This window comes from Monodelphis domestica, chromosome 2 (assembly GCF_027887165.1).
Source record: "Monodelphis domestica isolate mMonDom1 chromosome 2, mMonDom1.pri, whole genome shotgun sequence".
Lineage (NCBI taxonomy): Eukaryota > Metazoa > Chordata > Mammalia > Didelphimorphia > Didelphidae > Monodelphis > Monodelphis domestica.
Window position 1 is genome coordinate 509,867,638 of NC_077228.1, and position 27,917 is coordinate 509,895,554.

Below are 27,917 nucleotides of genomic sequence, written 5' to 3' on the forward strand. Positions count from 1 at the left end.
AAGCCACCCCCATTCTTCAGTCTGACCTACTCCTCCTCCACCTCATCTACTTGCTAAGAGTCTTCTCTCCAAAGCCCACAAGGTCTCCCTTCATTCAGTTGGCTTGCTCTCTCCCCCAAGCTCTCCTTGCTTCCCATCCTCTTAGGCCCTTCTCTCATTCCAATTTGTATTATACTTATTTGTGGGGTAAATCATTCCACCTGTGGAATGATAAATGACAGTGAACTCTGCCAGTCTGATTCTTACCCACTGGACTGCCAGATTCCTCTATGAAGCCCCATCCCCAACCAGAAATGTTCTTCCCATCTTTGCTGTCAGGCCATTACCTTCCCAAACTTTCTTTGTTTTTGTGATTTGTATATGGGCATCTTACCTTCCTGACCAAGCAGAAAGAACCCTAAGGACCAGTGCCATGTTTTCCCCCGTCCCATCTCCCTCGCCCAGCAGCACCTAGCACAGTGCCTTCTACATCCTAGATGGATGGATCCTAGACAGGTGGGATAGAGCTCTTATACTTTTCAAAAAGTTTTGGCAATCCATTCTGGCCCAGAGATGCTGGACCATAGAAGACTGCAAGAGGCGAGTGTAGCAAGATTGAAAACCTGGGAAGGGCTGTCCAATGTCCCCTCTCCTACACAAAAGCATACTCACAAACAACACACTCGACTCCTCTGAGGAATGATTCCCCACTCACCTCCTTCTCCCAGTCCGAGAGGTGGACCGCAAACCTACAGTGCCTCCCCTGCCCCCAGCCAGGATAGGGCAGCGGCTCAGTCAGGAAAGCCTTGGACAGAGGGGACGTTGCTTTTGAAGTGCCTCAGAAGCAGTGCCTTCTCGTGGATAGGAAAGATGAGTGGTGTGTGCAAGACTTTTGGCCACACAGCATGTAGTGCCAGCAACTAACACTGATTTCTTTACAGATCCTGCGGCATGAGGAATTCGAGGAAGGCTGCAAGGCTTCCTGTAATGGGTAGGTCACCATTTGTTTTTCTGTCATTTCTGTTTCCCAGTCTAGCCCTTCCCCCTCCCAGAGAGCCATCCCTTAGTACATTTCTATGTGGCATTCCGCACCCATAGTTTCCTACCTCTAGGGGGGAGGGGTGTCATGTTATTTCTAATTATGTCATTTCCTGTTCAGAAATCTTCATGATGAGTGATTCCTTATGACAAGGATTCTCTACCTTTTTTTGTGACCTGGACCCTCTGGTAGCAGCCCTCAGAATCATGGCTTTAAATACATGAAATAAAGTTTAGAGTATATTAAAATGGTTAACACTAAACTGTTAAAATAGTTAACAAAATATATTAAAGAACAAGTTCACAAACCCCAGGTTAAGAAACTGTTCTTTCACTTTGAGGATAGAATATGTAGTCACCAAGCATTTGCAACCCATTGAAGTTTTGCTCTGGCCCATGCTCTTAGATTTCTCTCATATTGGGCCCCTTCAGCATGTGCTGGTTCCAGGGGCAGCTGGGTGGCTCAATGGATTGAGAGTCAGGTCCAAAGTCAGGAGGTCCTGGGTTCAAATGTGACCTCGGACTCTTCCTAGCTGTGTGACCCTGGGCAAGTCACTTAATCCCCATTGCCTAGCCCTTACCACTCCTTTGCCTTGGAACTGATGCTTGGTATCAATTCTAAGACAGAAGGTAAGGAAGAGGGGAGGGGAGGAATGGAATGGAGTGGAATTTGGGGAAGACATAAGTCACTGAGGGCATGAGGAAAGGCTTTGTAAAAAGTGATGCCTACTCTGAGCCAGGAAGGAAACCAGGGATTCTGAGACAGAGGAAGGAGAGAGTGGAGGAATGGAAAGGAGCCGTTTTAGCTGGACCAAAGAACATTTGAAAGGGAATAAGTGGTATTACGTCTGGAAGGGGAGATTGGGACTAGTTGTGAAGGCTTGGATTTGAGTGCAAAAGACCTTGACCTCTGCTCTGCTACTTAAATTGATGGTGGCCATGGGCAAGTCATTTCACCACTATTGGCCTCAGTTTCTCCAAAAGGTCCCTTCTGGTTCATCTCTGCCTTCATACAAGCCCTCCATTCCCCATGTATGGGATGCATCATTCTGTCCTCATCCTCATCTCATAGATTTTCTTTACTTTCTTTGAGATTCAGCTCCATAAAGGACTTGATTTGGTCCAGATCTGTGTGTCTGTCTGTCCCCCAATGATTTTTTAGTGTTTTCTCCCTCCTCACATTATCAAGTACTTCCTTTTCTCTTCTGTTTTCATGCTATTCACCATCCTCATCAGAATATGAGCTTGTGTGCGAATGGGTAAGAGGTAATCTTCCTCCTCCAAAAGCTTGTTTTTTTTGTTTTGTTTTGTTTTTAAACCCTCACCTTCTGTCTTAGAATCAATACTGGGTATTGGTTCTAAGGCAGAAGAGTGGTAAGGGCTAGGCAATGGGGATTAAGTGACTTGCCCAGGGTCACACATCTAGGCAGTGTCTGAGGCCAGATTTGAATCCAGGACCTCTCATCTCGGGGCCTGACTCAATCCACTGAGCCACCCAGCTGCCCCCTCCTACAGAAGTTTTTATGGAAGTATATAAGCCCTTGATAGCCCCAACAGTAACTACTGAGCATCTTCTTTTGGAGCTTGGTAACAAGTCAGTAACTAAATATTAAACTTTTTAATTTCTGTCCAATCAATATTCTCAGCAGTAAAAAGCAAAATCTTCTTTTCTTCAAGTCTATCAAGCTACTGGTCTTTGAGGCTTACTAACCATATCAGAAACCCAGCACTTTTTAAACAAGGTGCTTTTCTGGGGCCCACTGGGGCTCATGTCTGTGGTGCATGGATGTCTCAGGCCTAGAACTTCTCAGGAGCCAATGCCTGTGTCAGCTGCTGGTTCCCTGGAGGCAGGTTTCCCTCTCTGTTGTCATTGTTCATTGGCTGTGTTTCTAGGCCTTATGACGGGAAGTGGAGTAAAACTATGGTGGGCTATGGGCCTGAGGACAATCACTTTGTCGCAGAGCTGACCTACAATTACGGCATTGGTGACTACAAGCTCGGCAATGACTTCATGGTAAGGACCACTGGCTTCTCCTGGGGTTTTTACTGCAGCACTTCTCAAGGACAGATGGGGATGGTGCTCAAGTCAATGACACTGGCTGTGACTCGCCCTAGGACATCCGGCTGAGGGGCGCAGGCCTGCCTCCTGGAGCAGGAAGCATGGCAGGCAGCTCCATAGGACCTGTATGACCATGACTGCCATGGCGAGGGAATGGAGACAGCCTGGGAGCTCGAGGATTTCTCCTTAATACAGGTGTGGAGGAAGATCCCACCACCGAGGCCTGGGCAGCCCTTCTGTAAGCCACGGCCAGTAGGTCATTAAGCTTTCCCAGAAAGTAGAACACTAGAGTAGGGTACGGCACTTTTACATTCCTTACTATCCACCCCAGAATGTCTGTCTGTCTCCCTTTCCTGCTCCAGCTTCCCTCTTCTGCAGTTAGCCAGCAAATATGAATTAAATGCTTGCTGTATGCCAGGCATGGGACAAAAATGAAGCACTTACTGCTCTCAGAGTTTGCCCTGTCCCACAGTAGGCAGTGTCTACATGTTGCAAGTGCACAGAAGTGATACAAGGCAGGGAGGGAATGAGGCCACTGGCAACTGGGGGGAAGGATCAGGAAAGGCTTCAGGGAGAAAAAAAATAGCACATACCACCGTGTCCCATCCCGTCCCATTCTCCCACCCCCGCTGTGCCCCCCTCAGGTCTTGATGGAAGAAAAGAGATTCCTTGAGGTGGAGGTGAAGAGGGAGAGAATTCCAGGCATGGAACACAGCCAGGGCAAAGGTACTGAAGTGAGAAATGGACTGCCAGTTTCTCCTCCTGCCTCCCTTTGCTGAAGCCTGGTGAAGTGCAGGGGATTACAAATATTGCATTTCTCAGAATCAGAATCAGGCAGGATTTGAGCAGCTATTCAGCCCCAACCATGCCTCCAAGAGAATCCCCACCACCTCACCTCCAGCAAATAGTCAAGCAGCCTTTTACATGAAGACAGGCCCAAACTGGGCTCTTGGTGCTTCTGCCCTTTGCTGCTGGTTCTGCCCTGAGGAGAGCAGGCCTGACACCTCCCCCCCTTCTTCCCATACATGGAGAGAGCTAGCCTGGCTCCCAGAGCCCTCTCTGATTCAGGCTCAACAGCCTGAAGTGCCTACAGCAAAGAAAGGTTTTGGTCCTGGTTTTTAATTGTCAAAGCATACGGATACTTCTAAGGGAAGGAGGGAATAGTCATGAAGTTGCTTTTTACTTTTTTATGGGCCAGATACTTCCTCACACCTGCCCTGATTACACCTGGAAAGAGGTCCCCTTTGGGGAGGGCTGCCAAGGCTCTTCCTCATTGGATTCCAAGCTGGGGGACCTTTGGTGTGACATTTCCTCAGTTTTCTCTTCTGGTCCTAGTCAGACCTACCTCCCTGGAAGCAGACATTTGTAAAGCACCTGAAATGTGGGCCTGGCCCAGTGCTGGGTGCTGGGAATACAGTAAAACAATCCCAGTTCACAATGAACTTATATCATCAATGGGAGAGATAGTGCTGACATACAGAGAAAGAGAATAACTATAAAGGGGTTAACTACCAAACCCCTGTCCCGTCCCCTTGGTGGCCATGGGGGAAGAGCTCATCTTTGCAGTTGGAACTGTGGCCTCAGTTTCCTCATCTGTACAATGAGAGGATTGGACTAGAAGCCTCTATACTCCCTTCTAACTCTAGCTCCATGAACCCAGCCAGACAGCACTGCCAGGGAGCAATCTCCTCAGACCCTGCTGCCCAGTCTAGTTTTTTTGAGGTCAAGGAGAAGTAGGTGCATGAGTAGTCATTCCAGAGGGGCATGGCCACACTGCTGTTATGGGATTGGCCAGGATTGCGCTGGTAGGAGCCCTTGAGACAGGCCCCACCATGGAGCCCGTAATCATCTCCAAATGAGTTTGGTTTACAGGTATCTTTCATTTAACAAAATCTACAGAGAAATTTGGAAATGCCCCAGCCCTCAGGAACGGTATCACCCAGGCTTCCTCCATGGAAAGTCTCCTGTAACTACATCATGCATCTGTAGCTTCTTTCTCTCTCGTTTGTTTGTTTTTTTAATGCCTGCCTTCCATCTTAGAATCAATACTGTTTGTTGGTTCTAAGGCAGAATAGTGGTAAGGGCTAGGCAGTGGGGTTCAAGTGACTTGCCCAGGGTCACACAGCTGGGAAGTGTCTGAGACTAGATTTAAACCCAGGACCTCCCATTTCTAGGCCTAACTCCATCCACTGAGCCACCCAGCTACCCCCAGCTTCTCTTTTAAAGTAGGACAGGTGACCATCTGGGCTGTACATGAGTTGAAAACAAAGAGAGCTCTCTAGATAATATCTAATAGCACTAAAAGGGAATATGTTAAATGTCAGGCTTATCACCTCAATTTTCTGGTGTAACTTCCCTGGGTCCTGACTGAGACTCGGTAAAGCAGATGCCAATTCTTATCCAAGCAATGTATAAACAGACATCCACTTTTCTTCTTTGTTTTAACTGATTTCAGTGGTCAGGAATTCCTAGTGAAGAAGCCATTCCAGTCACCTGATTTAGTAAGCACCACTTATGTGCAAAGAACCATGCTAAGTATAACTGGTACAAAATGCAAGAGCTCTCATTCTTTACAGGGAGACCACTAGGACAGCTCTAAGTAGATAAAAATGAATGCAAGGTCCTCTGACCGCAGAGCGAGGCAGCAAAAACATCCCCAAAGATATAAACCTGGGAAGCTAGTGGTGCCTTTTATAGGATGGGAGAGGTTTAGAAGGGGTAGATTTGGGGGAAATGATCACAAGTTTGATTATACCAAGTTGGAGGCATCTCCAAGTACATCCCATTTGAAATGTACAGTAAACACTGGTGATGCCCAATTGAAGCTCCGGAGAGCCTGGGCCTGGAGGCAGCTCTGGGGCTCCATTGCCACCACATGCTGATAATGAAACTCTGGGGACCTAATAATGTCACCGAGAGATTGGGGGAAGGAGGGATAGGAAAGAGCCTTGGGGAGGATGATCTAAGTAATAAGCCAGCAGAGGAGAGGGAGGGAGGTATCTGGTAGTGTAGATTAGTACCTGTTGTCCCAAGGAGCTTTGCCTGGGGCCCCAACCGGTGAGAGGTGATTTGTCAAGGCTCACATAACCAGGATGGGTCCCAGGTAGGATTTGAACCAAACCGCTCCTGACTTGGGGTCTGCATCCACTGTACCACATATTTCTCTGGTCTGTACTTTAAGGGGGGGTGTGAAACCTGACAATAGAAAGCTAGTATTATTCTCACGGGATTTTTAAAGTTCCAAGAGAATCTCCTGGGTGTTGAATGACTTACCTGTCATTTGTTTGATAGAGGCATTGACTTTTCCAGGACTCTTCCTTTCCTGGGATTTGCCAGAATTTATTCATCAGAATTTATCTTTTAGGAAATTCCCCCTGACCATTCATAATCAGTAGAGGGAAAATTCCTCACAGTGCCGGCCAAGATGAAATCAGATCCCATGATCCCAAGGTTTTGCCTTTTCTTAATCTTTAAATAAAATGAGTGTCTTACCAGAGTAGTGATCAAATGGAGTAACTCTGATGTTTTTATCCTAGGGCCTCACACTGGTTTCCAGCCAGGCTGTCACTAATGCCAAGAAGTCGGAGTGGCCAGTTCGTGAGATTGCTGAAGGAATTTTTGAAACTGAAGCTCCAGGGGGATATAAATTCTACTTAAAGAACGACAGTCAGCCCTCTTCAGGTACTTAAGCTATCAGGAATGAGTCAGCAATGTCCAAGAGTGCCCCTCCTATCTCAGAAGGTCTACGACAGTGATGGCCAACCTTTTATGGATGGAATGCCACCTACTCCCCTTTTTTTTGTTGTTCCACATGGGAGGGAGGAAGCACTTACATTGGGCTGCTTGACAGAGGGGCAAGTCAAATGAGCAATGTCCTCAGCAAGTGTAGAGAGGGGGAGGGGAGAGGCCAGAGTGCTCTGCTCCCTTTCATCTCTGCTGCCTGTGAGCCTCCCACCTTACCCCTATGTTCTCCCATTGGGTTGCTGGGCAGAGGGAAGGGTGGTGTGAAAAAAGTGGCCTCAGACAGAGTGGAGAGGAGGAAGGGGGCAGCTCCACCTAAGTCCCTCTACCTTTCTAGTAATGAACTCTGGGTGGGAGGAGAGCAGTCAGGAACTCACAAAGCGTTCTGAATGCCATCTTTGGCACCCGTGCCATAGTTTTGCCATCACTGGTCTAGAAGCAATATCCCAAAAGGCCTAGTATAGGGGACAGAACTTCAAAATGATTACACTGGCATCTGGGAGAGGAGTCAGAACAAGAGGAGGGAACAGCATACCAGACACTGTGGGGGGTTGGTCTCTGGCCACTGTGGGCATTGCTCATCCAGAAGCCAGGCTGTCTCCAAATTTCATTCTATTCCAGGAGGCAATTCTGCCCCTTCTTGCTCTCCACCTCCAATCTCTTATTCACAAGTTAGAACTAAAGCCAGCAAACTGGGGAGTGGAAGGGTCTAGGTATCCACTTGTCCCATCTCAGCTTTCTTCATTCTTTACCTTTCAGGTAGAGAGTTGTTTAGTGTCCGTTTGGTGCCAATATGCCAAGAATTTAAGCACCTACTCAGTGCCAGTATAGTAGGTTGTTTGGTAATTAGGTAAACAATAATAAAATTTCTTGGTAGGTTGGGAATAGGTAGATAAGAGAGAGGAATTGAGTGAGTTGGATTTCTTTAAGGCAGAGTGGAATCTCAAAGAGGATTGATGGGAAGGGAAAGTCAGTTGAACCAACAATCATCTTGAATTAGAGAAGATGGTGAATTTATCTCCTGAAAAAATCCTAGCTGACAAGAGAATAATGGTGTTGCAGTACCTCCTTTTCGCTAGGGGTGGCAGGAGAGAGCAAAGGCTGAGTGGAGAAGTCAGTAAAGTTCTAACAAGCTGAATTTTCATCTGAGCAACAGGAAAGAAATCGACTCATTCCTCTCTATTTATTGTTTATAATTTTAGTTTAGGATAGAAAGTTAGTTAATTTGGGGGATTACATTAGCCAGATAGAGTAGCTAGGTCAGCCTTGACTTTTGTCAAGGAAGAAGCAAGGTGCTTTACAGGACAGATTTGAAGTTGGTTTTAGTTAAGATAGATTTAGAATTAGGGAATTACATTTCCTAAGCCTTTCCAATGTCAGTGTCTCCAATTTCCTTTTCCTATCACTGTTCCTATAGAAGTAAATATAAATAAATAGGTTTTTATAGAAGATTTATTTCCAGTAAAGTCTCTTCAACTACTGGTCCATCCAACTCTCAACCACCAAACCCCAACAGCTAAATCTGTTTATAGTCTATAAATAGGCTGTTATATCTACAATCGTTAACTGATCTAACCCCCAGAATATCACCAGGTACTATGAATCAGAAGAGAAAATGAATTAGAGTAAGCCCAAAGCAAGACTATGTCAGGGCTGATCCAGGACCACCACCCAGATCTCATCTGAAGCTCAGTGTGTCACAGTCCTCAAAGGGTTGTATTGAAGGACTCTCTGACTGACATCCAGCCTCTCCATCCCCTCCATCCTTGCTATACTGGCTCCCCTGTTGGCAGCCTGGCCCTCTTGTGCCTCCCAAGTTAGCAACCAAGTGGGAAGGCACAGAAGTGCCCGGAACCAGGGAGAGGAGTGAGTAGGGTCATGTGGGGTCAATGACCAGGACTCAATGGTCCTGTTAAAGCACTAACTGGCATATGGGTCCCCCAGCAAGACGGTTTCCATAAATCCTTTGTGAGAGCATTGCTAGGTGTAATTAGGTTGGGACTTCCTAGAATGAGCACTTGGCATGAGAAGGCAATAGCTTTCTGGGAACATTCAGTGTTTCTGATCTACAGACCCCGTGCTGAAAGTGACCTTGGCTGTGTCCGACCTGTGTCGGTCCCTCCACTACTGGTCAGACCTGCTGGGAATGAAAGTTTATGAGAAGGATGAAGAGCAGCAAAGAGCTCTCCTGGGCTATGCTGACAACCAGGTAAGCAGATCCGAGCGGGCCTAGCATGCACAGGTGCACCCTTAGCCAGTAGGCTGGGAAGGGTCAGACATGTCCTGAATTGGAGACCCCTTGGTTTGTTTCAGTGCAAGCTGGAGTTACAGGGCATCAAGGGAGCAGTGGATCATGGGACAGCCTTTGGGAGGATTGCCTTCTCCTGCCCAAAGAAAGAGGTATGGTCTGCCTTACCTGCATGTTTGTTTTTGTCCTTGTTGGCCCATAGTTTTCCCACCACCAGGAGATTGGCTCTGCCCTGGAACCTTCCTGAGCTTGGGGAGGCCAGCTTGGGCCTTGTCCAGCTTAGTTCCAGCCCTCTAAACACTATTCCATCTCCTTGTCTCTTGATCTAACTTCGCAGAGTGTCCTGGCTTGCTCTTACAAATAGTCTTTCTGTGACTAGTTTTGACAGAAAGCATTGCACCCTGCTCTGCCTCATCCTCATGTTCCCAGGGGGCTTACCGAGTCACCACTTCTTCACACTTCACATTCTCCAGCCATCCTGTGTGTGACCAAGATACTAAAAGCAAACAAAAGGAGCCAAGGTTCTTTCCCCTATGTTTGACTTTCGTCCACCCCAACTGGCATGAGCCCAAGCTCACTGTGTTTCCCTTTCTTAAGTTACCAGATATAGAGGCACTGATGAAAAAGGAGAGCCAGAAGATTCTGACCCCCCTTGTTAGTCTGGACACCCCCGGGAAAGCAACTGTACAAGTGGTCATTCTGGCTGACCCTGTAAGTAGGAGCAAGCACACTAAGAAGGCCCCAGGCAGGGCCTAATGGGGCTGGGCCAGGCCAAGGAGCTCTTCTTGGCCAAAACCCTAACCCCTTGTTGACCTGTTTAGGATGGACATGAAATTTGCTTTGTGGGCGATGAAGCATTTCAAGAACTTTCCAAGATGGATCCAAGTGGGGACAAATTGTTGGATGATGTGAGTCTTGCTTATCTTCTGATTACTGTCCCCTTTGCTCCTGTTCTCACAGAGCAACCTCAGAGTATGTTGGGATGGGGTGAATCACCTTAGGGCACTGTAGTTCTGACTTTGAAAGCCATGTCTTCAGTTTTAAGGACCAAAGATAGCCAGATCTGTTGCTTAATTGGAGTGACGGTAAGTTGCCGATGTGGGGGATTCTAGAAGGCAAGTTTTTCCAGACCTGATCTGTGTTGCAAAAACATCAAGTAGTTTGTAGCTTTTCTTTAATAGCATCTTTAAAGGTAATTTTCACAATAACACCTTAAAGCCATTTTCTCTCACTGACCCCATGCCTGGACCTGGAATACTCTCTGTCCTCATCTCTGCCTCTGACTTCTTTTCCCAGCTAAGATCCTGATTTCTACTGAAATTTTTCCAATCTCCCCCCTCCCTCCCCCCCCGTTAGTTGTAGCACCTTTCTCTGGTGGTGATTCCCATTTATCCTATCTGAATCTTGTCCCTTTGTGGCTATTTGCCCGTGGCCCCAGCCCAATTAGGCTGACTTCTGAGAGCATTTTTGCTTTGTATTCCCAGCACCTATGCATGCTTAGCAAGTAGTAGGTGCTTAATAAATCATAATTGACTTGATTTAAGGGAGAACATCAGGTTCAAATCTCATGAGCATTTAGCATTTTTAGTACTTATTGATCTCCTGAAGAAAAAAAGGGGAGAAATCAGTTCAGCACAACTAAGCATCAGTCTGATAGTAATCTTCCTCCCATCTCTTCAGATAATAGAGAGGATGGAGGTACATCTTCTCCCCTGTCCTCTGGGATCTGCTGGGGTCCTCAGAATTACACAGTGGTTAGTGACAGGTTTTAATCTGTTGTTCTTTCTGCTTACATTATGCTTCCTAGATCTGAGAGTTGGCAGAAGAGGGGTCTCTCAGCACATCCAGTTAGGTGCCCCACTTCTCAGCTGGGGGATACGTCATTCAAGTTCAATCTGAACTGGTTTATTTTCTTTGTTCTCACCACCATCTTCCCTGGATTCTCTTTGCATAGGCAATGGCAGCAGACAAAAGCGACGAGTGGTTTGCTAAACACAAAATACAGAAGGCTTCTGGATAATGGAAGAGCAAAGACTTATGTTGTTCATCCCAAATCCCATCCAGCACTGGAGTCTCAGAGTATTTCAGAGGGCTCTTATTCCTTGGGAAGTAGTGGCACAGGCTGCATTGCCTTATGGGTAGAGGAAACAGTCTTAGTGACATTTAAATTCCAGATTTTTTTTCAAAACCCTTACTTTCTGTCTTGGACTCAATACTGTTTCCAAGGCAGAAGAGTGGTAAAGGCTAGACAATGTGAGTGAAGTGATTCTCCAGGATCACACAGCTAAGAAGTGTCTGAGGCCATATTTGAACCCAGAACCCTCTTTGTCTGTAGGCCAATATCTCTATCCACTCAGCCACCTAGCTGCCCATGAGTCCTGGGCTCTGGAATTAAAGCAAGAGGTTACTTACTTTTTGCAAAGAGGCTAGATTTGGAATTGGGAAGGGTTGACTGAGAAGAGACCAATCCCGGAGCCACACATTGAGATTTAAACTGTGAGCCCTCACTGTCCTCCCAGAGCTGGGATTTTAAGAACAAATCTTGACCAAATAGCACCTTAACTCTAGTTTTTTAATATCGTTAGTCCTAGGAAGATTGTCACTCATACCTGCAACTCCGAATGTACATTTCAAGTGAATTACTTCACTGTAATCTTGAAGTTGGCTAGCTTAAGCATTTTGAAAAGTTGAGAGATCAGACATTTTCCAGGAGAACTTTTCCAGGAAAACAGAGGGTACACTTTCCTTTCCCAGTGTGTAATACTGAATCTAAAGTGATTTGATGTTTCTTCTTTAATGATTAGATTACATTTTCTATGGGTAAAGGAATGGAGGGCAGGGGGGAGGTTGGAATTGTTTACATAGACCTTGAATTATCAAATAAACTTAATTCTCTGTTTTTTGTGAATTCTGTTTCTTTCTGGTTTAAGGTTTTTCCCCAACAACATTCTACTGAATTGTTCCAATTAAAGGTCACCGCTATGCCAGTCAGTGTACTGATCTGGTGTATGGCAATACCCCATTCTTTATTTAGCTACGCTTGTGTTTGAACACAAAAACAATATTTTCTGTTAAGGACACAGCCCAAAAGGACACCTGTATATGTAATTAGGTTGTCATTCCCATGGAATTTAATATCCACAGCAAGTTTTTATGCTTTTCCCTAAGGGTTAATGTTGAAATCCCATAATAATATTAACTCTCTCTAATTAATTACTCATTTGCCAACATTATGGTGTGATGACTTCCATTCTGTAAGGGTTTAATATAGTACATCTTGCCTAGGACGTTGAAGTTTGAGGTCTTCAGTAACAGCCAGAAAGAACTTTTAAACCAATTGCCACCTCACGGGAAGCAGTGGATGCTTACCAGATGGAAAAGCCAAGAAGCTGGTCCATTCTACTCATTAGTGGCCACAGAGTGACTATTATTTAGTATAAAATATGGACTTGTTCCCTGGTCATACATGAATGGGCATGAAAATTCATTGGGAAGATAAACCTCCATGTGCTCACCTCCTCTGCTGACTTGGGAGGATGGGTTGTATCCAGAACTTTGTCCATCATGGGGAGAAATGGATTGTAAGGCTGATGACTTGTAGCCTTTGCAAAGGGCAGCATCCTTCTGTGATCACACACTCACTGTGACAACTCTGGTCTGTTTGGAAAAATGCAACAATGGGAAACACCAGGTTCCTACAGATCTATTTGCTTGTAAATGTATTTTATGAAGCTTTATTTTTTTTTTAGCCTTTACCTCTGTCTTAGAATCTTATTGGTTCCAAGGCAGAAAAGGGGCTAGGAAATTGAGGTTAAGTGACTTGCCCAGGGTCACACTAGGCTAGGAAAGTGTTTGAGGCCACATTTAAACCCAGTGAGCCACCTAATTTAGCCCCCTTTATGAAGCTTTGTATTCCTTGTCTTACCTAGCAGCTGGGACCGTATCACTATTTGGAGAATTAGTGGGAATCCAGCTTGGACACAAGTATCTTTGCTTAGACATGTCTCTAGGGGACATTTTTTTCTGGGACAAACTCCATGTATGAATAGAATGCAGGCAAAATCAAAAGTAACAAAATTATATGAGAAGATACTCTCAAACTACCCCTTTGTGGAGTGGGAAGTCCACAAGTGTTCCACAAGACGCATATTTTAGGACATTTTCAATGCATTGATCAATCAGTTGTGGGGAGGGGGGTTCCCTCTTTAAAAAATACTATGAGGGATACTAATACACTGTTTCTGGAACTGTGAACCGATAACCATTTTGAAGAGTAATTTGGAATTAAACCCATAGAACTGTGTATACCTTTAGACCCAGCAATACCATTACTGGGTCTCTTTTCCAAGAAGATCAGGAAAAAAAGAAAAAGAACCCATACCACCTAAAATATTTGTAGTGGTTCTCTATGGTAGCAAAGAACTGGAAATCAAGGAATTAGGCAATGGCTAAACAAATTATGATATATAACTGTGATGGAATACTACTGTTCCATAAAAAAATAATGCACAGATTAATATGTTTAAAACTTGGAAAGGGCTACATGAGATAATGAAGTGAAATAAGTAGAACCAAGAGAACATTAAATATAGCTACAGAGCTAATATTTGGAGAATAACTTGTGAATGTTCACCTCCAGAGAATGAAATGAAAAATAGAAATATGAATGATTAATTTATATACACATATCTGTTTGCCAGACAAAGCCTTCTATAGTGGGTGGAGGAGTGGGAGAGGCTGAGATACCTGGAAATAAATTCTATTAAACATTTTTTCACATACTGTGATATCACTGTGTGATCCTGGGCAAGTCACTTAACCCCCATTGCCTAGCCCTTACCACTCTTCTGCCTTGGAACCAATACACAGTATTGATTCTATGCCAAGGTATGGGTTAAAAAAAAATACTATGGAAATGGGATGGCTTTCTGGAGGGTGGGGAAGGAATAGGATATACTGGGGATGACGCTGATGAAATAAGCTAGACAACAACAAAAACTTATCTTTAAAAAAGAAAATATGCAGTTGCAAAGGTACCCACAAGTATCTGATGTCATCCTTGAAAGCATGCCGCATGGAGCTGGAGAGCAGGCTGCTAGGTTTGAGGATGAGGCCTGTGGGGAGCTGGTGTGATTTTTTTCTTTTTCCTGGGCATCTTGAAGATCTCACTTAAGTATCACTAAAAACCAAGTGTGTTCTTATGTAGCTCTAGCACTGGACTGAGCATGCCTGCCTCAAGGAACCAGTTTTCCCTACACAGGGGCTTACTGGCTGGTAATCCCCTGCCTTCTAGGCTGCCAATATTCAGGCTGTCTCCTTCCCCCAACCCAAGTTTACTGGTAGGTCTGGGTTCTAGTGGGACTTTGCATTTGCATGGTAACATTTCCCCCCAACAGTTATTTTTATCCTCACCAAAGTCATTTGGGGTAGGCAGAGCAAATCTTAATTGCCATTTTACGGGGAAAGTAGCTGAACGACATAGGACCAAATTTGCTCAAAGTGAGGACAAGGATAGACTTGGAATGAAAAGCCCTGAAGGTCTTAGTTTATGTCTCTGTCCACCAAAATGACCCTAATTATATAGATTCTCCATCACATAAAAAAGGTTTCTCAGACTTGCAAGCAGCCCCAACACACCAGGCACTGCAGAGTGAAGGTGGCTCCAGACAGAGCCTGGGACTACCTCTGGTGGCCACAGCACCTAGTTTCTACTGTCCATGGACCCTCAAGGAGCGCCAACTCTCTCCGGACCAGTTAGAGACTGAGATTGATGTTTTGCTCCCATCCCATTTTTAAGCCACACTCGGATGCGCCTTTTGAAATGATTTATTCCTAACTAGGTTCCTATGGTCATACAGGAATTCAGTTGTTCTCCATCACAAGACTAAGTTAATTCTTCCTCTTCTAGAAAGATTAGCCTCCTTAAGAACTTTGTTTTTTCTTCAGTTCTTCCACTTTGGACACGTAGATCCTCATGGCATCCAGTTTAGACATTCCTTTGCGGCAATTCCAAGCCTCCCACTTGGCTTTGGCTTTGAAGTCGGTGACTTCTGGGCAAGGGATGTTGATGTCCCCTACGGTGGCCTGTTTATAGTAACTGTATACTAGCAGCTTCTCCTCGTCACTCACAGGGCCGGTTAGCTGCTTAACTGTTGCACATGCCAACTCAAATTCCACCTGGGCCATGGACTGAACACAGACTTTTGGGTGTTTTTCTTGGTGGGCGACCTCCTTCTTTACTTGCTAGTTCTTTAGGAGAGGGTGAACTTGGTCTTCAGGAGCTAAGAAGGGGAGAGATTTCAAAAGAATCTATGATTCAAGGGCCACATGGGGCTAAAGGAGGCTGATTAATGCCAAGAAATGGGCTACATGGTATGTGGCAGAAGATGGGTCACTCATTTGGCTGAGACTGGAGTGTGAGAAAGAGCTGTGCAGGTGGGAAGGGGCAGTAGGGTCTATCTGGAGACAGAAGTAAGGAAGGTGTTTGTAGGGGGGTGGTCTGAGCTCGGTGGGCTGTTATTGAGTGGGCCATATGGTCTGGCAGGCATAGGGCTGGGGGTCAGTGTGCCTAAAGGCTATGTGATGTGTGTTTGGTTCTGAGAAAATTCTTAGATTTGGGAGGAAGATCTACTCAATAGGTCAGTCAGAGGACATGTGATCATTGACATGGATAGAGGTGGGAAGTGATCAGCACTGTGGAGCATGCATTAATATGTTTTTTAGGGGAATGCTCAGTACACATTGGGGGGTTCTGGTGTTTGTATGGGATCTCAGTATGGGCTCGTATTGTGATGTACGGAGGGAGGTTCAGGGTGCCCAGTGGATGCAGGAATGGGCATTTGTGAACAAAAAGTTCAGCGTTTAGAAGGAGCATTTGTGCAGAGTGGAGAAACTTGTGTATGTGCGGGGCTGGGGCTGGAGATGCAGAGGCAGTCTTTGGGCACAGGATGGTCCAACTGCAGGAGGACTTTCTGACCCCAAGGATGTCCTATATTTTCCTTTGCTCATACTGTTTTCCAAGGCTGGAATGGCTCCTCCTCCCTCCTGAGGTTCTTCTTGGTGGGATGGATAGAAGGTGGGGACCGCAGACAGGAAGACCCGACTTCAAATCTGGCCTCAAACATTGTTAGCTGTATGATCCTGAGTAAGCCAGTCACAATAACCTCTGCCTGCCTGCCTCCGTTTCCTCAGTTGTAAAATGAGGATACTAGCTTCCTAGGGTAGCTCTAGGGTAGTTGTAAGGATCAAATGAGATAAGCATAGTACTTGGGACATGGTAAGCACTATCGAAATGTTAGCTCTTATCATTATTATTTTTATCATTTTAGCATTATTATTTTTGGATTGGACAAATTTATTGGCTTATGGAAGTCCCAGGGAGGAAGGCCTCTCTGCGCTTGCTTTCAGAGACTTTGCCTGAGGCATAGCCCAGGGTAACCCAACCAGCATGTATGTGTCAGAGGGACCATGAAGTCAGGTGTACCCAGCTATTATCTAACCACTTACCCCATTACACCTCATTAAGTTCACAAGTCTTATTTAATGCCCAGCTTAAGCTTGGGCATTTGTTCCAAGAAGCCTCCCTCCCTAGTCAATAATGGCCTTCCCCATACCTTTCATCTTGCACTTTATTTTTAACCATTAAATGCACTTCTAGAAGTCTGCATTGTAGAGCTATTAAGCTCTTCCTGAAACCTATCAGAAGGCTCTATACATTGTATGGGCCCTTAATGTGATTTGAATTCATCTGAATAGATGGAAAGTGAAGATACTTCCTGGGTGTCTTTATAGGCCTGAGAAACCGATAGAGTGTTGGAGAGAAGCAAATAGTAATAACCAAAGATATAATTAGGGGAATAATTCAGAGTGCTAGACTTGCCCTCTCAGAGACTCGGTATTCTCATCTATAAAATCAGGAACTTACTTGCCTTACTACTGTTCTAATCTGACCTCAGACACTTCCCAGCTGTGTGACCCTGGGCAAGTCACTTAACCCCTATTGCCCAGCCCTTACGGCTCTTCTGCCTTGGAACCAATATACAATATTGATTCCAAGATGGAAGGTAAGGGTTAAAAAAAAAAAAAAGCAAACAGCTATACATCCGACCCTTCCATACATGTGACCCTGGACAAGTCACTTAACTCCCATTTGCCTCACATGCTCTTCTGCCTTGGAACCAATACTTGGTACTGATTCTAAGCCAGAAGGTAAGGGGATTTTGTTTTGGTTTGGTTTTTTAACAAAGAAAACACCACTGGGGTGCTCTGCTCCCTGGGTGCAGAGCCATGCTAGGAACCAGAAGCAAGCATAACCTTTCCTCAGCCTCAGGGAGTTTGGTGTAGAAAGAAAGGGTGGCGCTGGCAGCTAAGAGCCCTGCATGGCAGATGGTGACAGCCGCGGACACAAGGAGCAAACTCATGAAGGGTTCTGGCAGTGCTATAGGATAAGGCGGGAGGGGGTGGGGGGGCACAGAAGTGGGAAAACTTAGAGTCTCGGCTGCCATCATCCGGGTCCAATACCCGAAGACTTTCCGTGGTTTGATCTCACTAGGCCGAGGCTTTCCCAAGTCAGCCTGACTTACAGGGGTGCTCCGGTGAAGGAGAGGATGGGGAGAGGAGGGAAGGCGCCCAGAGAATGGCACAGTGACCGTCCCCAGGGCACTGGAGTCACTGGGAAGAGGAGGAAGTCCAAAGGAGGAAGCGGTTTAGGAGAGAAAACAAGCTCAGGCGGGAACCACCGTGGGAAGGCTGGGGGAGATCTTTCAGCGTACACCTCGGGGGCCCTCTACTCGTAGTCTGAGTTCTGTCTCGGAGGCTCTGGATGCGGCGCGGCCGTCTGTGTGTCTCCACGGGGTGGCGGTGTCTGGGGGGAGGGGTGCTCTGTATATGTGTCTGCTGCCTTCTCTGTGTCTACTGGGGTGAGCTCTTGCCCGTGATTATGGGAAGGGTATCTCTGTCTAGGGGGGCACTTTGTGTCCGCGGCCGGTGCTCTCTGTGTCCATGGGATATTCTGTACTTATAAGAGGGGGTGTCCAATTGTCTAGCGGGCGCTCTGGGTCTCTGGGCCGAGCTCAGCTCAGTGGGCAGCTTGGCGCAAGCACAGACGCAGGGACGCCTGTTAGCCTCTACTTGCCCGAAGACTCCTTGGTAGGTGATCCGGCCCGGTAGGGGGCGCTGTGGGGCGGTGGGAGAGGGGAAGGGAAGGGAAAGGGAGTAGGGAGGGGAGGGGGAGAGGAAGGCCCTCTAGGCCGCAACGGGTCTCGTTGGTCAGGGCAAGCGCGGGCAGCAGGGGAGGAGAAGGCGGAGAGCGGAGTAGCGGACGCGGCGCTGGCGGAGGAGATCGAAGGCGGAGCTGAGAGTGAGGGCCGAGCCGGGTGCGCGGAGCTAAACGGCGCTGCCCATTGTGCGCTGGCACCCGCGCCACAATCCGCGGGATCGGACCTCGGGCGGGCGCGGCGCGGGCCCGCGGTGGGGGCGGGGAGCGGGCAGCCCCGCAGGGCAGCGCTGCCGCCGGGGACCGGAGCCGCCGCCGCCGCCGCCGCCGCCGACGCCATGGACCTGGGTGAGTGAGCCGAGGCCGGATCCGGGCTGAGGCCAATGGGGAAGTTGGGGAAAGGGGCGCTCCTGGACGCGCGTGCGCGGCCGCGCGGACACAAGCACAGGCAGGCATGCGCGCTGAGCCCTCGGTGCTCCCGTCTTTTCGGTCGGTGAGGAGAGGACGCGGCGGTGTGGCTGATGAGCGAGCCGATCCCCCTGAGGAGGAGAAGGTGCTGGGTCTACCGTCCCAGCCTGGCCCTACCGCGTGCCACCCTCCTGACGGGCCGGGCAGGAGCAGCGAGTACGGGAGGGCCCCTCGCGTAACCGAAGAGAAAAGCGGTTCCCGCGGGCAGAGGCAGGGGTGATCACGCCACCTCCATCCCGCCTGCTACCCCAGCGGCGTGTACTCAACTCCTCGGGGCGCCTTCGCCTCGTCCCTCCAGAGCGGCCGAAGCCGAGGTCCCAGGAGTGCCTTCCACCTAAAACGGAGCCTTAACCAGCAGCATCTTTGAAATAATGATTAACAGAATCCGGATTATTCCTTGAAAGCTTCTAGCCCTCCATTTAGATTGCCATGATGGGGGTGGCTAGGTGAACGGATGGATTGAGAGCCAGGTCGGGAGTCAGTAGGTCCTGGGTTCAAACGTAGCCACAGACCAGCTCTAGCTGTGTGACCCTGGGCAAGTCACTTAACCTCAGTTGCCTGACCCTTACTGCTCTTCTGCCTTGGAACCAATACACAGTATTGATTCTAAGATAGTAAGGGTTGTTTTTTTTTTAATTGCCAAGATTTCCTGACTATTAGTGTTAAAATAGGGGGAAATTCCTAAGGATCAGAACTCTATGAAGCCTTGGCAGGTTATTATGAAAATGAAGTTTTACCTCTTTTTTAGGAAACATCAAATAAGAGAGACATGGTTTTATTTATCATTCATTAGACCCAAACTAGGATAGCTAGGTAGCAGTGATCGAGCAGAAAGCCTAGAGAGGGGAGGCCCTGGGTTCAGATTTGTCCTCAGATACTTCCTAGCTCTGTGACCCTGATAAGTCACTTAACCACATTTGCCTAATATGCTTACTCTTGAGTTGTTAACTAAGCTGGAAAGTAAGGGTGTGCAAAAAAATTAGGTATGACTGGTGTGACAGAGACCGTGGAGAGAATTGGAAATATTATACATTTCATGTGGATGTATAAGGTGAAGAATCAAGAGTAAGTGAGGTTTGGAGAAAATGGCCACTGACAAGAGTTGGGGAGCCAGAATAGATCTCTGCTTGGGGGGAGGGAGGAAGGACAGAAAGATTTCACTTTTCCTTTTAATATTTTCCCCCAGTTACATGCAAAAACAATTTTTAACTAGTAATTTTCTAAAATTTTGAGTTCCAAATTCTCACTGTGAAAGGGAATTTTTTTATTCCCTTTGTCTATTTTAAGTTAATCAGGAACTTGAAGTACCTCTACTTAGTAAGTCACTAACAAAGAGAGTTCACACTTACTTAGTCATTAAGAGTCCTAAAAGACCACAAGCACTGCCTGCTGTCTCCCTAGTCCCTGTGCTAGGCAATTGAGAGGCTTTGATTGGTTCCTGACATGTGATACCAGCCCACAGTGAAAAGGAGAAACCAGAGAGACAGGAAGTGACATGGAGAAAACTGCTTATAAAAGCCAGCTGAGGACATTCTGAGGGATTCTACTGCCTTTTGTGGCTCTTGCTGAGGGAGGACTTATGCATTGGAGATTGATTCTGCACTGGTGAGACTCTTGAAGAGACTACTGCATCTCCTGGTTGGAGATCAGGACCTAAGAAGCCTTTGCCAGAGTTGAGCTGCATTTCTTCAGACCAGCAATTATAGGGTATTTAACTGGCCAATATTTTCTGCCTCCTTCCTACATTTCCCTCTTTATATCTCTATCATGCTGTAATAAAGCTACTAATATACTCATCGTTTAATTTTTATAAACAGCAACCACGATAATTCTTTTTAACTCATAAATTTAGCCAAACCATTTTTAACCCATCACCCTACCTGAGATGGTAAGCAGTTTGATATAGGTTATACATGTGCATTCATACAAATCATTTTCATAGTGGTCATATTATAGATATGAAACCCCCCCAAAAATGAAAATAGTGTTTCAAGCTTTATTCAGACTCTATTAGTTCTTTCTCTAGAGGTGGATAGGATCATGAGACTTTTGGAATTGTCTTGGACCTTTTTTTAAAATTTTATTTATTTTTTATTATTTTTTTTAAGTTAATTTATTTAGTCAATTTAGAACATTATTCCTTGGTTACAAGAATGATACTATTTCCCTCCCTCCACCCTTCCTGCAGCCAACTTGCAATTTCATTGGGTATTACATATGTCCTTGATCAAAACCTATTTCCATGTTGTTGGTGTTTGCATTAGAATGTTCATTTAGAGTCTACATCCCCAATCATATTCCTTCGATCCATCTATTGAAGTATTTGTTTTTTCTTCTGTGTTTCTCCTCCCACAGTTTGTCCTCTGAATGTGAATAGTGTTCTTTCTCGTAGATTGCTCCAAGTTGTTCGGATCACTGCATTGCCACTAATGCAGAAGTCCATTACGTTCAATTGTACCACAGTGTATCAGTCTCTGTGTACAATGTTCTCCTGGTTCTGCTCTTTTCACTCTGCATCACTTCCTGGAGGTTGTTCCAGTCTCCATGGAATTCCTCCACTTTATTATTCCTTTGAGCACAATAGTATTCCCTCACCAACAGATACCACAATTTGTTCCCCAATTTACGTCTTGGACCTTTTTTTTTTTAAACCCTTACCTTCCGTCTTGGAGTCAATACTGTGTATTGGCTCCAAGGCAGAAGAGTGGTAAGGGCTAGGCAATGGGGGTCAAGTGACTTGCCCAGGGTCACACAGCTAGGAAGTGGCTGAGGCCGGATTTGAACCTAGGACCTCCCATCTCTAGGCCTGGTTCTCAATCCACTGAGCTACCCAGCTGCCCCCTTGGACCTTTTTTATTGTTCAGAATAGCTAAGTCATTTATATTGACCATCTCACAATATAACTGTATGGGGTTCACCTAGTTCTGCTCACTTCACTCTCATCAGTTCATGTAAGTCTTTCCAGGTTTTTCTAAAATTATCCTGCTAGTCATTTTTTTTTTAATTTTGCCTTGTCTTAGAATAAGAATCAAGTATTAGTTCCAAGGTAGAAGAATGATAAGGACTAGGCAGTGGAAGTTAAGTGACTTGCCCGGGGTCATACAGCTAGGAAGTGTTTGAGGCACAATAGTATTCCATCACAGTCATATGCAACCTGTTCAGCAATTCCCTAATTGATGGGCACCACCTCATTTTTCAGTTCTTTGCCACCACAAAAAGAGCTGCTATAAATCTTTTTGTACAAATTGTATTTTTTATAAATAGGTCCTTTCCCCCTATGGTTTCCCTTTTCCCTTTGCCTTTCAATATGAAATTTGAGTTAATAACATCTAAGTGCAGATAGATGTCAATTAGGCAGTGGGAGCTTAGGGGAGAAAGAGATCAAGGCAAGAAATAGAAATGTTTCACATTGAGGTAATAGTTGAAACTGAGAAAGGTGAGTTTTCTTAGGGGAAGGCATAGAAGAGAACAGTGATTTGTGAGGAGAACTTGTGGTAGGGTGGAAAGGGTGAAGGAATGAGAATCATCACAATTAGGTTTGGCCTAATGGAATGGCATAGCATTATGAAAGCCAAAGGAGGTAGGAAGGCAGGCATGCTACTGAGACCCAAGAGAATAAGGACCCCAAAAAAGCATGGTATAGAGTAGACAGAGCCTTACCTTTGAAGTGGAGAGGACCTGGGTTCCAATCCTGGGGCTGCCACTTACTAGCTGTGTGATTTTGAGTAAGTCACTTTTCTGGGCCTCATTTCCATAAAATGAGGAATTTGGATTGGATGACCCCTGATGTCCTTTTCAGTTTTTAATTTGTGACCCTCAGATTGGTTGATTTGGAGACCAGTTCTATTTTCAGTAGAGAAATGAGAACAAAAGGAACTCTGAAATGCCTATGGAGGGAATCAGGGTTAGAATTCCATGAAGCTTTGGACTGTTGGGTGGGCCATATCCAGTTCAAATTTGGCCTTAAAGGTAAAGAGAAACCCCAACACCCTCTTCTGGGAACAATCAATAAACATCTATTAAAAAATACCTACTATGCACAAGGCTCCCTGCTTATGCACTGGATATACAAATACAGTGAATGAACCAATCCCTGCTCAAAGGGAGCTTGCTTCCTCACAGAGAGGACAACAAGGCCATAGATGAGTGTTTGCAGAATAAATACAAAGTATTGATGGTATGAAAGAGGGTGCTGGTGGTAGGAAAAAGGGCTTTCATGCAAAAAGTAGAACTTGAGTTGGGCTTAAAGGAAGTAAAGCCTCTGAGGTGGAGATAATGAGAGTGGGGGGGGGGCAGTCCAAAGATGCAGAGATGGGGGAGGAACATAGGTTTAGTCCTATAATAATCACCCCAAAAAAGTTTTGGTGTCTGCATATAATTTCTCATAGGTTCTGAAAAGAGGGGTCTCTCCTTCATTCCTAAAGAAGAAGCACCAAACTGTTCTAAAGAAATAGCTTCAGGCATATTCTCCTTTTGCTTTGTTTTCTACACTGACCCCTCCCTTTTACCTGAGGATCCTGGATGGACCTGGAGCTAGCTTTTTTTTATCCTGAAGAAGAGATCCTGAAGAGTTGAGTGTTTCCTTAGAATCCATGAGCCTCTTTGAAACCTTGTCAGGGAGATAGATATATATATATATATATATATCTATCTCCCTGACATATATATATATATATATATATATATATATATATATATATATATATATATATGGAAAAGAAGAAATGTAGCAGCCACATCTCTGTAATTGTTCCCAGGTGGCAGAGGGGCAGAGCCACCTGGAAGTCAGCAGGAGTTACCAAGTCATCACTTGCAAAAATGCTTTTTGGCATGTGAAGCCTGTTTTTAGATGGCCATTTCCTTAAGAAAAAAAAAAGGTCTGTTTCCAGGAAATCTTTTGTTTATTGCCCTAAAAGATGTGTTTCTGCTTATCCTGTGTGTGTTTTCCTTTTGCACAGGACCCTTGAATATCTGTGAAGAAACAACCATTCTTCATGGGGGATTCCTGCTGGCCGAGCAGCTGTTCAGCCCTAAGGCTTTGGCAGAACTCAAGAAGTCTGACTGGGAGCAAGTTGGACAGCCCATCGTTGAAGCCTTGCGAGAAATCTCTTCTGTTATAGCCCAGTCTCACCCCCAGGCTTGGACCAAGAAAGCTTTAATCATCATCTGGGCCAAGGTCCTGCAGCCCTGCCCTGTCACACCTTCAGACACAGATGCTCGGTGGCAAGAAGACATCTTCTTTTCTGTGGGGAACATGATCCCCACCATCAACCACACTATCCTTTTTGAGTTGCTCAAGTCCCTAGAGGCTTCAGGGCTGTTCATCCAGCTCTTGATGGCCCTGCCTTCCAACATCTGCCGTTCAGAACTAGAACGCTTTGTGGAGCACGTGGCCAGCGACACGTCCTTACAGGACGTCACCTTCTTTTTGAATGTCTGGTGGGAAATGATGAAACACAAAGTTGACCCAAAGGACCCCCTACTTAGTCAGTTTCGGACAATGGCCCACAAGTACCTGTCAACTTCAGATGAATTCTCCCATCCTCCAAAGAGGTTCAAGGCTGATCCAGATGCCTGCCCTATCATGTCCTTGTTAGGGGTGTTGCTGGATGGACTCAAGCAGATCCAAAACAATATCACAGCCCCTAGCCTGAAGTGCTGTGCGGTGGCTAACCTGGCTGACATGCTCACTGTCTTTGCCCTGGCGGAAGAGGACCCACAGGAGCTGTCAGCCACCGTATACTTGGACAAGCTTGCGACTGTTGTCTCCCTGTGGAATTCTGACACCCAGAACCCTTACCACCAGCAGGGCCTGGCTGAGAAGGTGAAGGAGGCTGAGCGGGATGTGAGCCTGACTTCCTTGGCCAAGTTGCCCAACGAAACACTCTTCACTGGCTTTGGCTACCTGCACAACCTGCTGCAACAGTGGGGGGAGGAGCTGCAGGCTGTGCTCAACAGCAGTCAGAGACTGAACTACGGGAGTTATCGCCTGTGTGACAGCCTGACCTCCTTCAACCAGAACCTGGAGGGCTATGTGGACACCAGAGACCTCTCCAAAGATGAGGGGCAGATGGTCTCGGAGCTGGCAGAGTGTGTTAGAAACTTCCTGAGGAAGACCAACATGTCCCTGAGGGGCAAGAGCCCAGAAGATATCACAGCTTCAATTGCAATGGCCATCATTGGCCAAAAGATGGACCGACACATGGAGATGTGCTATATCTTTGCCTCTGAGAAGAAGTGGGCTTTCTCAGCTGAGTGGCTGGCCTGCCTCGTGAACAACAAGGCTCTTTTCCGGGAACCAGGCTTAGTACTGAAGCTGCTAGAAACAGTCATGACTATCAAGATGTCAGGCCAAGAGGTTCCTGAGGCCCAGGCAGAAGAAGTCACCAACTTGATCCTGGACTGTTACTCAGATCTCTCTTTGGTAGATAAAAACAAGGTGCTCTCGGGGATCTTGAGCTCCTGGGGACGGAAGGGCCTCTCTGAGAAGCTGGTCACTTACATGGAGGGTTTCCAGGAAGATCTGAACATGACTTTCAACCAAATCACACAGAGTGCCTCAGAGCAAGGCCTTGCCAAAGCCATTGCCTCTGTGGCCAGGCTGATTGTGCTCCACCCAGAGGCCACAGTGAAGAAGATGTGCAGCCTCGCCATGGTCAATCTTGGGGCACCCAGGTTCCTGGCTCAGATCCTCAGTGCCTTCCCTGCCCTCATGTTTACAGAAGGAGAGCAAGACCCAAGCTCAGCCACCTCTCTGCTGGTAGCATGTCTCAGAGAAACAGTCTGGGGGAAACTTTCATCAGCCAAGGAGGAGAAACAGTTTTTGGAGTTTCTCAGCTACCTGATGAATCCCCCAGAGCAAGAGACCAGCACTATCCCCTTGACCCCTCTTCTGGCCCCCGAGGAGGTGATTAAAGTGTTTGTCCTGCCTTACTTGATGCTGCATTTGGAAGAGGTGGACCTGTGTCTCAAGATCTTCATTCAGGCTCTGGAAGCAAAGCCATCCTCTGATGGCTCCTGGCTCCTGTCCTGTTCTCCATTCCCCCTCCTCTTCACTCTGTGCCAGCTGCTAGACAGCTACACCAAGTATTGGCAGCACCCCAAAGCAAAGCGGCACCTCTTGTTGGACTCTAAAGATACTGTGACTGGCATCCTTGAACAGCTCTGTGAGGTGGTACTGCCCAAGGAAGAGAACCCTAGTCCAGAGAACTGGACCAAGTCCTTGTCTTGGCTTCACCGGAAGACAGAGCAACTAGACTGGACAGTGGGCCTGCGACTGCGGGCTATCTTTAAGGGTCATTTTAAGTGTGAGGTGCCAGCTACCCTCTTTGAGATCTGTAAGCTTTCTGAGGATGACTGGACTTCACACAATCACCCGGCCTATGGGCCTGGCACAGGCCTCCTGGCCTGGATAGAATGCTGTTGTATTTCTGCTGATACTTGTGAGCATATGCTCTCCCTCCTGGCTGTGGATACGGGGAACCCCGAGGAGGTCAGCTTCTTCAGCAAGGGCTTCCTAGTGGCTCTGGTGCAAGTCTTGCCTTGGTGCAGCCCCAATGAATGGAAATGCCTGCACCAGCTGACCAGGAGTCTGCTGCAGAAACAACTGCTGCATGTCCCGTATAGCCTAGAATATGTCCAGTTTGTTCCACTGCTCAATCTGAAACCCTTTGCCCAAGAGCTGCAGCTATCAGTGCTTTTCTTGAGAGGTTTCCAGTTCCTGTGCAGCCCTAGCTGTTCCAATTGGCTTCCTACTGAAGGCTGGAGCCACGTGGTCAAGCTCATTTGCAGCAGCCTGACTGATCTACTTGACTCTGTCAAGGTCCAGTCCCTTTGCCCCTGGGCCCAAGGACAGGAGAAAGACTTGATACAAGAAACCTTGTTTGTTTACACTCAGCTATTCTGTCACATTCTCCACATCATGGCCATGCTCCCTGAGGAGGTCTGTGAGCCCCTCTATGTTCTAGCCCTGGAGACCCTCTCTTACTATGAAGTCTTGAGCAAAAGTGACAACTCCACTAACTCCCTGCTCCGCAAGGCAAATGAACAGCACTTCCTCAAATCCATTGCTGAAAATGTTGGCCCCAGGGAACAACGGAAAACCTTGCTGCAGAAGATAAACAACTTTTGAGGATCCCTGCACCCCCTTTCCCAAGGCCCAGGAAAATGCTGGTCTTCCATGGAGTGAAAGCAGACTAATGGCTAGACAGATGCAAAAACCTCCTTTCACAATCATAGGAAATAGACACAAGATACACCAAGAGTATGGTATGTAAAGAAGAGGAAAATACTTTCTTGGGCATATGTAAGAGTTATAATAAAATTTACCTTTTCTTTTGAGCCTTTCCCATCCTTTTATAATCAATCCCAAATCACCACTCCTAAGCTCCAGCACCCTCAGAAACCATCCCTACTGGACTTGTTGCAGCCTCAAGTCATGCTCTGGAGAGGATCCTCTTTGTTCATGACCAGCCTTCCCGATCCATAGCCCAACAAGTGGGTAAAGGGATTGGCCCACAGGGTGTGAAAGAGTCCAAGTTGGAGGGAGGGAGGGGGGATGGGAGAAGTTGTTTAAAGTGTGAAATTAGTGCTGATTGAAGGAGCTGGATGGATGGCATCAAGAAAAGGAAGCTCTTATTGTAGAGAGAGGGCAGCAGCAATAAAAGTAAACTCTCATCAGGGTTGTTGTTTGGAAATCTAGAGTTTGGCTATCATTGTTCCTGGATCTTGATTGCTAATTTCTTCACTGAGATCAGACTGAAGGGAAAGGGGGCAACTGTGATCCTCCCCAGAGCCCACCAAGACCATATTGGGAACCTGCCCACGCTGCAGAAAAGCCCTCTTAGAGGTGGGACAATTCTGAAGATACCCAGGTATGTTCACACTAATGCAAACTAAAGCAGAGATGGTGGGTATGCCTGCCAAATGGTTTTAAAAAGAAATCTTTATTGATGTCTTTAACAATGAACCTAAGTAGGAAAAATATTAATGCAGTTTAATCTGTGAGGGAATTTTTTTCTTTCAGATAAATTATCAGTAAACAAAAGACCAATTCAAAACTACAACCTGCATAGCATTTTATAGGTTTAGAAAACAAAACAGCACCTATTAGACTGAGACAGACAGTAAGAGTCTGAAACAAGTCATTACTGTTAAATAAACCACCACTT

General features: G+C 46.3%; 3 protein-coding genes across 5 annotated transcripts in view; 2 read left to right on the top strand and 1 right to left on the bottom strand.

Moving 5' to 3' along the window:
- The window catches only part of GLOD4 (glyoxalase domain containing 4), a 17,483-nt gene extending 5,510 nt beyond the window's left edge, over nt 1-11,973 (top strand). Inside the window, exons 1-9 of one of the 2 annotated variants that reach the window (XM_056819593.1) lie at nt 931-992; nt 1,508-1,545; nt 2,904-3,031; nt 6,613-6,757; nt 8,890-9,026; nt 9,131-9,217; nt 9,663-9,776; nt 9,887-9,973; nt 11,020-11,973. In XM_056819593.1, coding sequence (XP_056675571.1) covers nt 931-992; nt 1,508-1,545; nt 2,904-3,031; nt 6,613-6,757; nt 8,890-9,026; nt 9,131-9,217; nt 9,663-9,776; nt 9,887-9,973; nt 11,020-11,085 — 864 coding nt within the window. In that variant the 3' untranslated portion in view covers nt 11,086-11,973. Of the gene's footprint in view, nt 1-920; nt 993-1,507; nt 1,546-2,903; nt 3,032-6,612; nt 6,758-8,889; nt 9,027-9,130; nt 9,218-9,662; nt 9,777-9,886; nt 9,974-11,019 lie in introns of those variants that run through there. The other variant, XM_001370290.4, reaches the window with a different exon arrangement.
- Nucleotides 10,640-18,619, bottom strand: LOC103092400 (uncharacterized). Of its 2 annotated transcripts, none has more exons than XR_008916831.1 (3): nt 14,107-14,971; nt 12,581-12,722; nt 10,640-11,053 (listed from the first exon to the last, which is right to left on the bottom strand). XR_008916831.1 is itself a non-coding variant. In XM_007485735.3 (3 exons), exons 1-2 carry the CDS (start codon nt 18,617-18,619, stop codon nt 12,628-12,630), a joined length of 516 nt encoding a protein of 171 aa, XP_007485797.2. In that variant the 3' UTR covers nt 10,821-11,053; nt 12,581-12,627. The 2 variants fall into 2 exon arrangements, 1 of the variants encoding a protein (XP_007485797.2); XM_007485735.3 differs by lacking the exon at nt 14,107-14,971 and adding an exon at nt 18,199-18,619 and having other exon boundaries at nt 10,821-11,053.
- GEMIN4 (gem nuclear organelle associated protein 4) lies at nt 18,474-27,087 on the top strand. Its single transcript, XM_001364595.4, has 2 exons — nt 18,474-18,627; nt 23,706-27,087. The coding sequence occupies exons 1-2, from the start codon at nt 18,618-18,620 to the stop codon at nt 26,876-26,878; spliced, it is 3,183 nt and encodes a 1,060-aa protein (XP_001364632.1). The 5' UTR covers nt 18,474-18,617; the 3' UTR covers nt 26,879-27,087.
- Nucleotides 27,088-27,917: the final 830 nt, after the last annotated feature.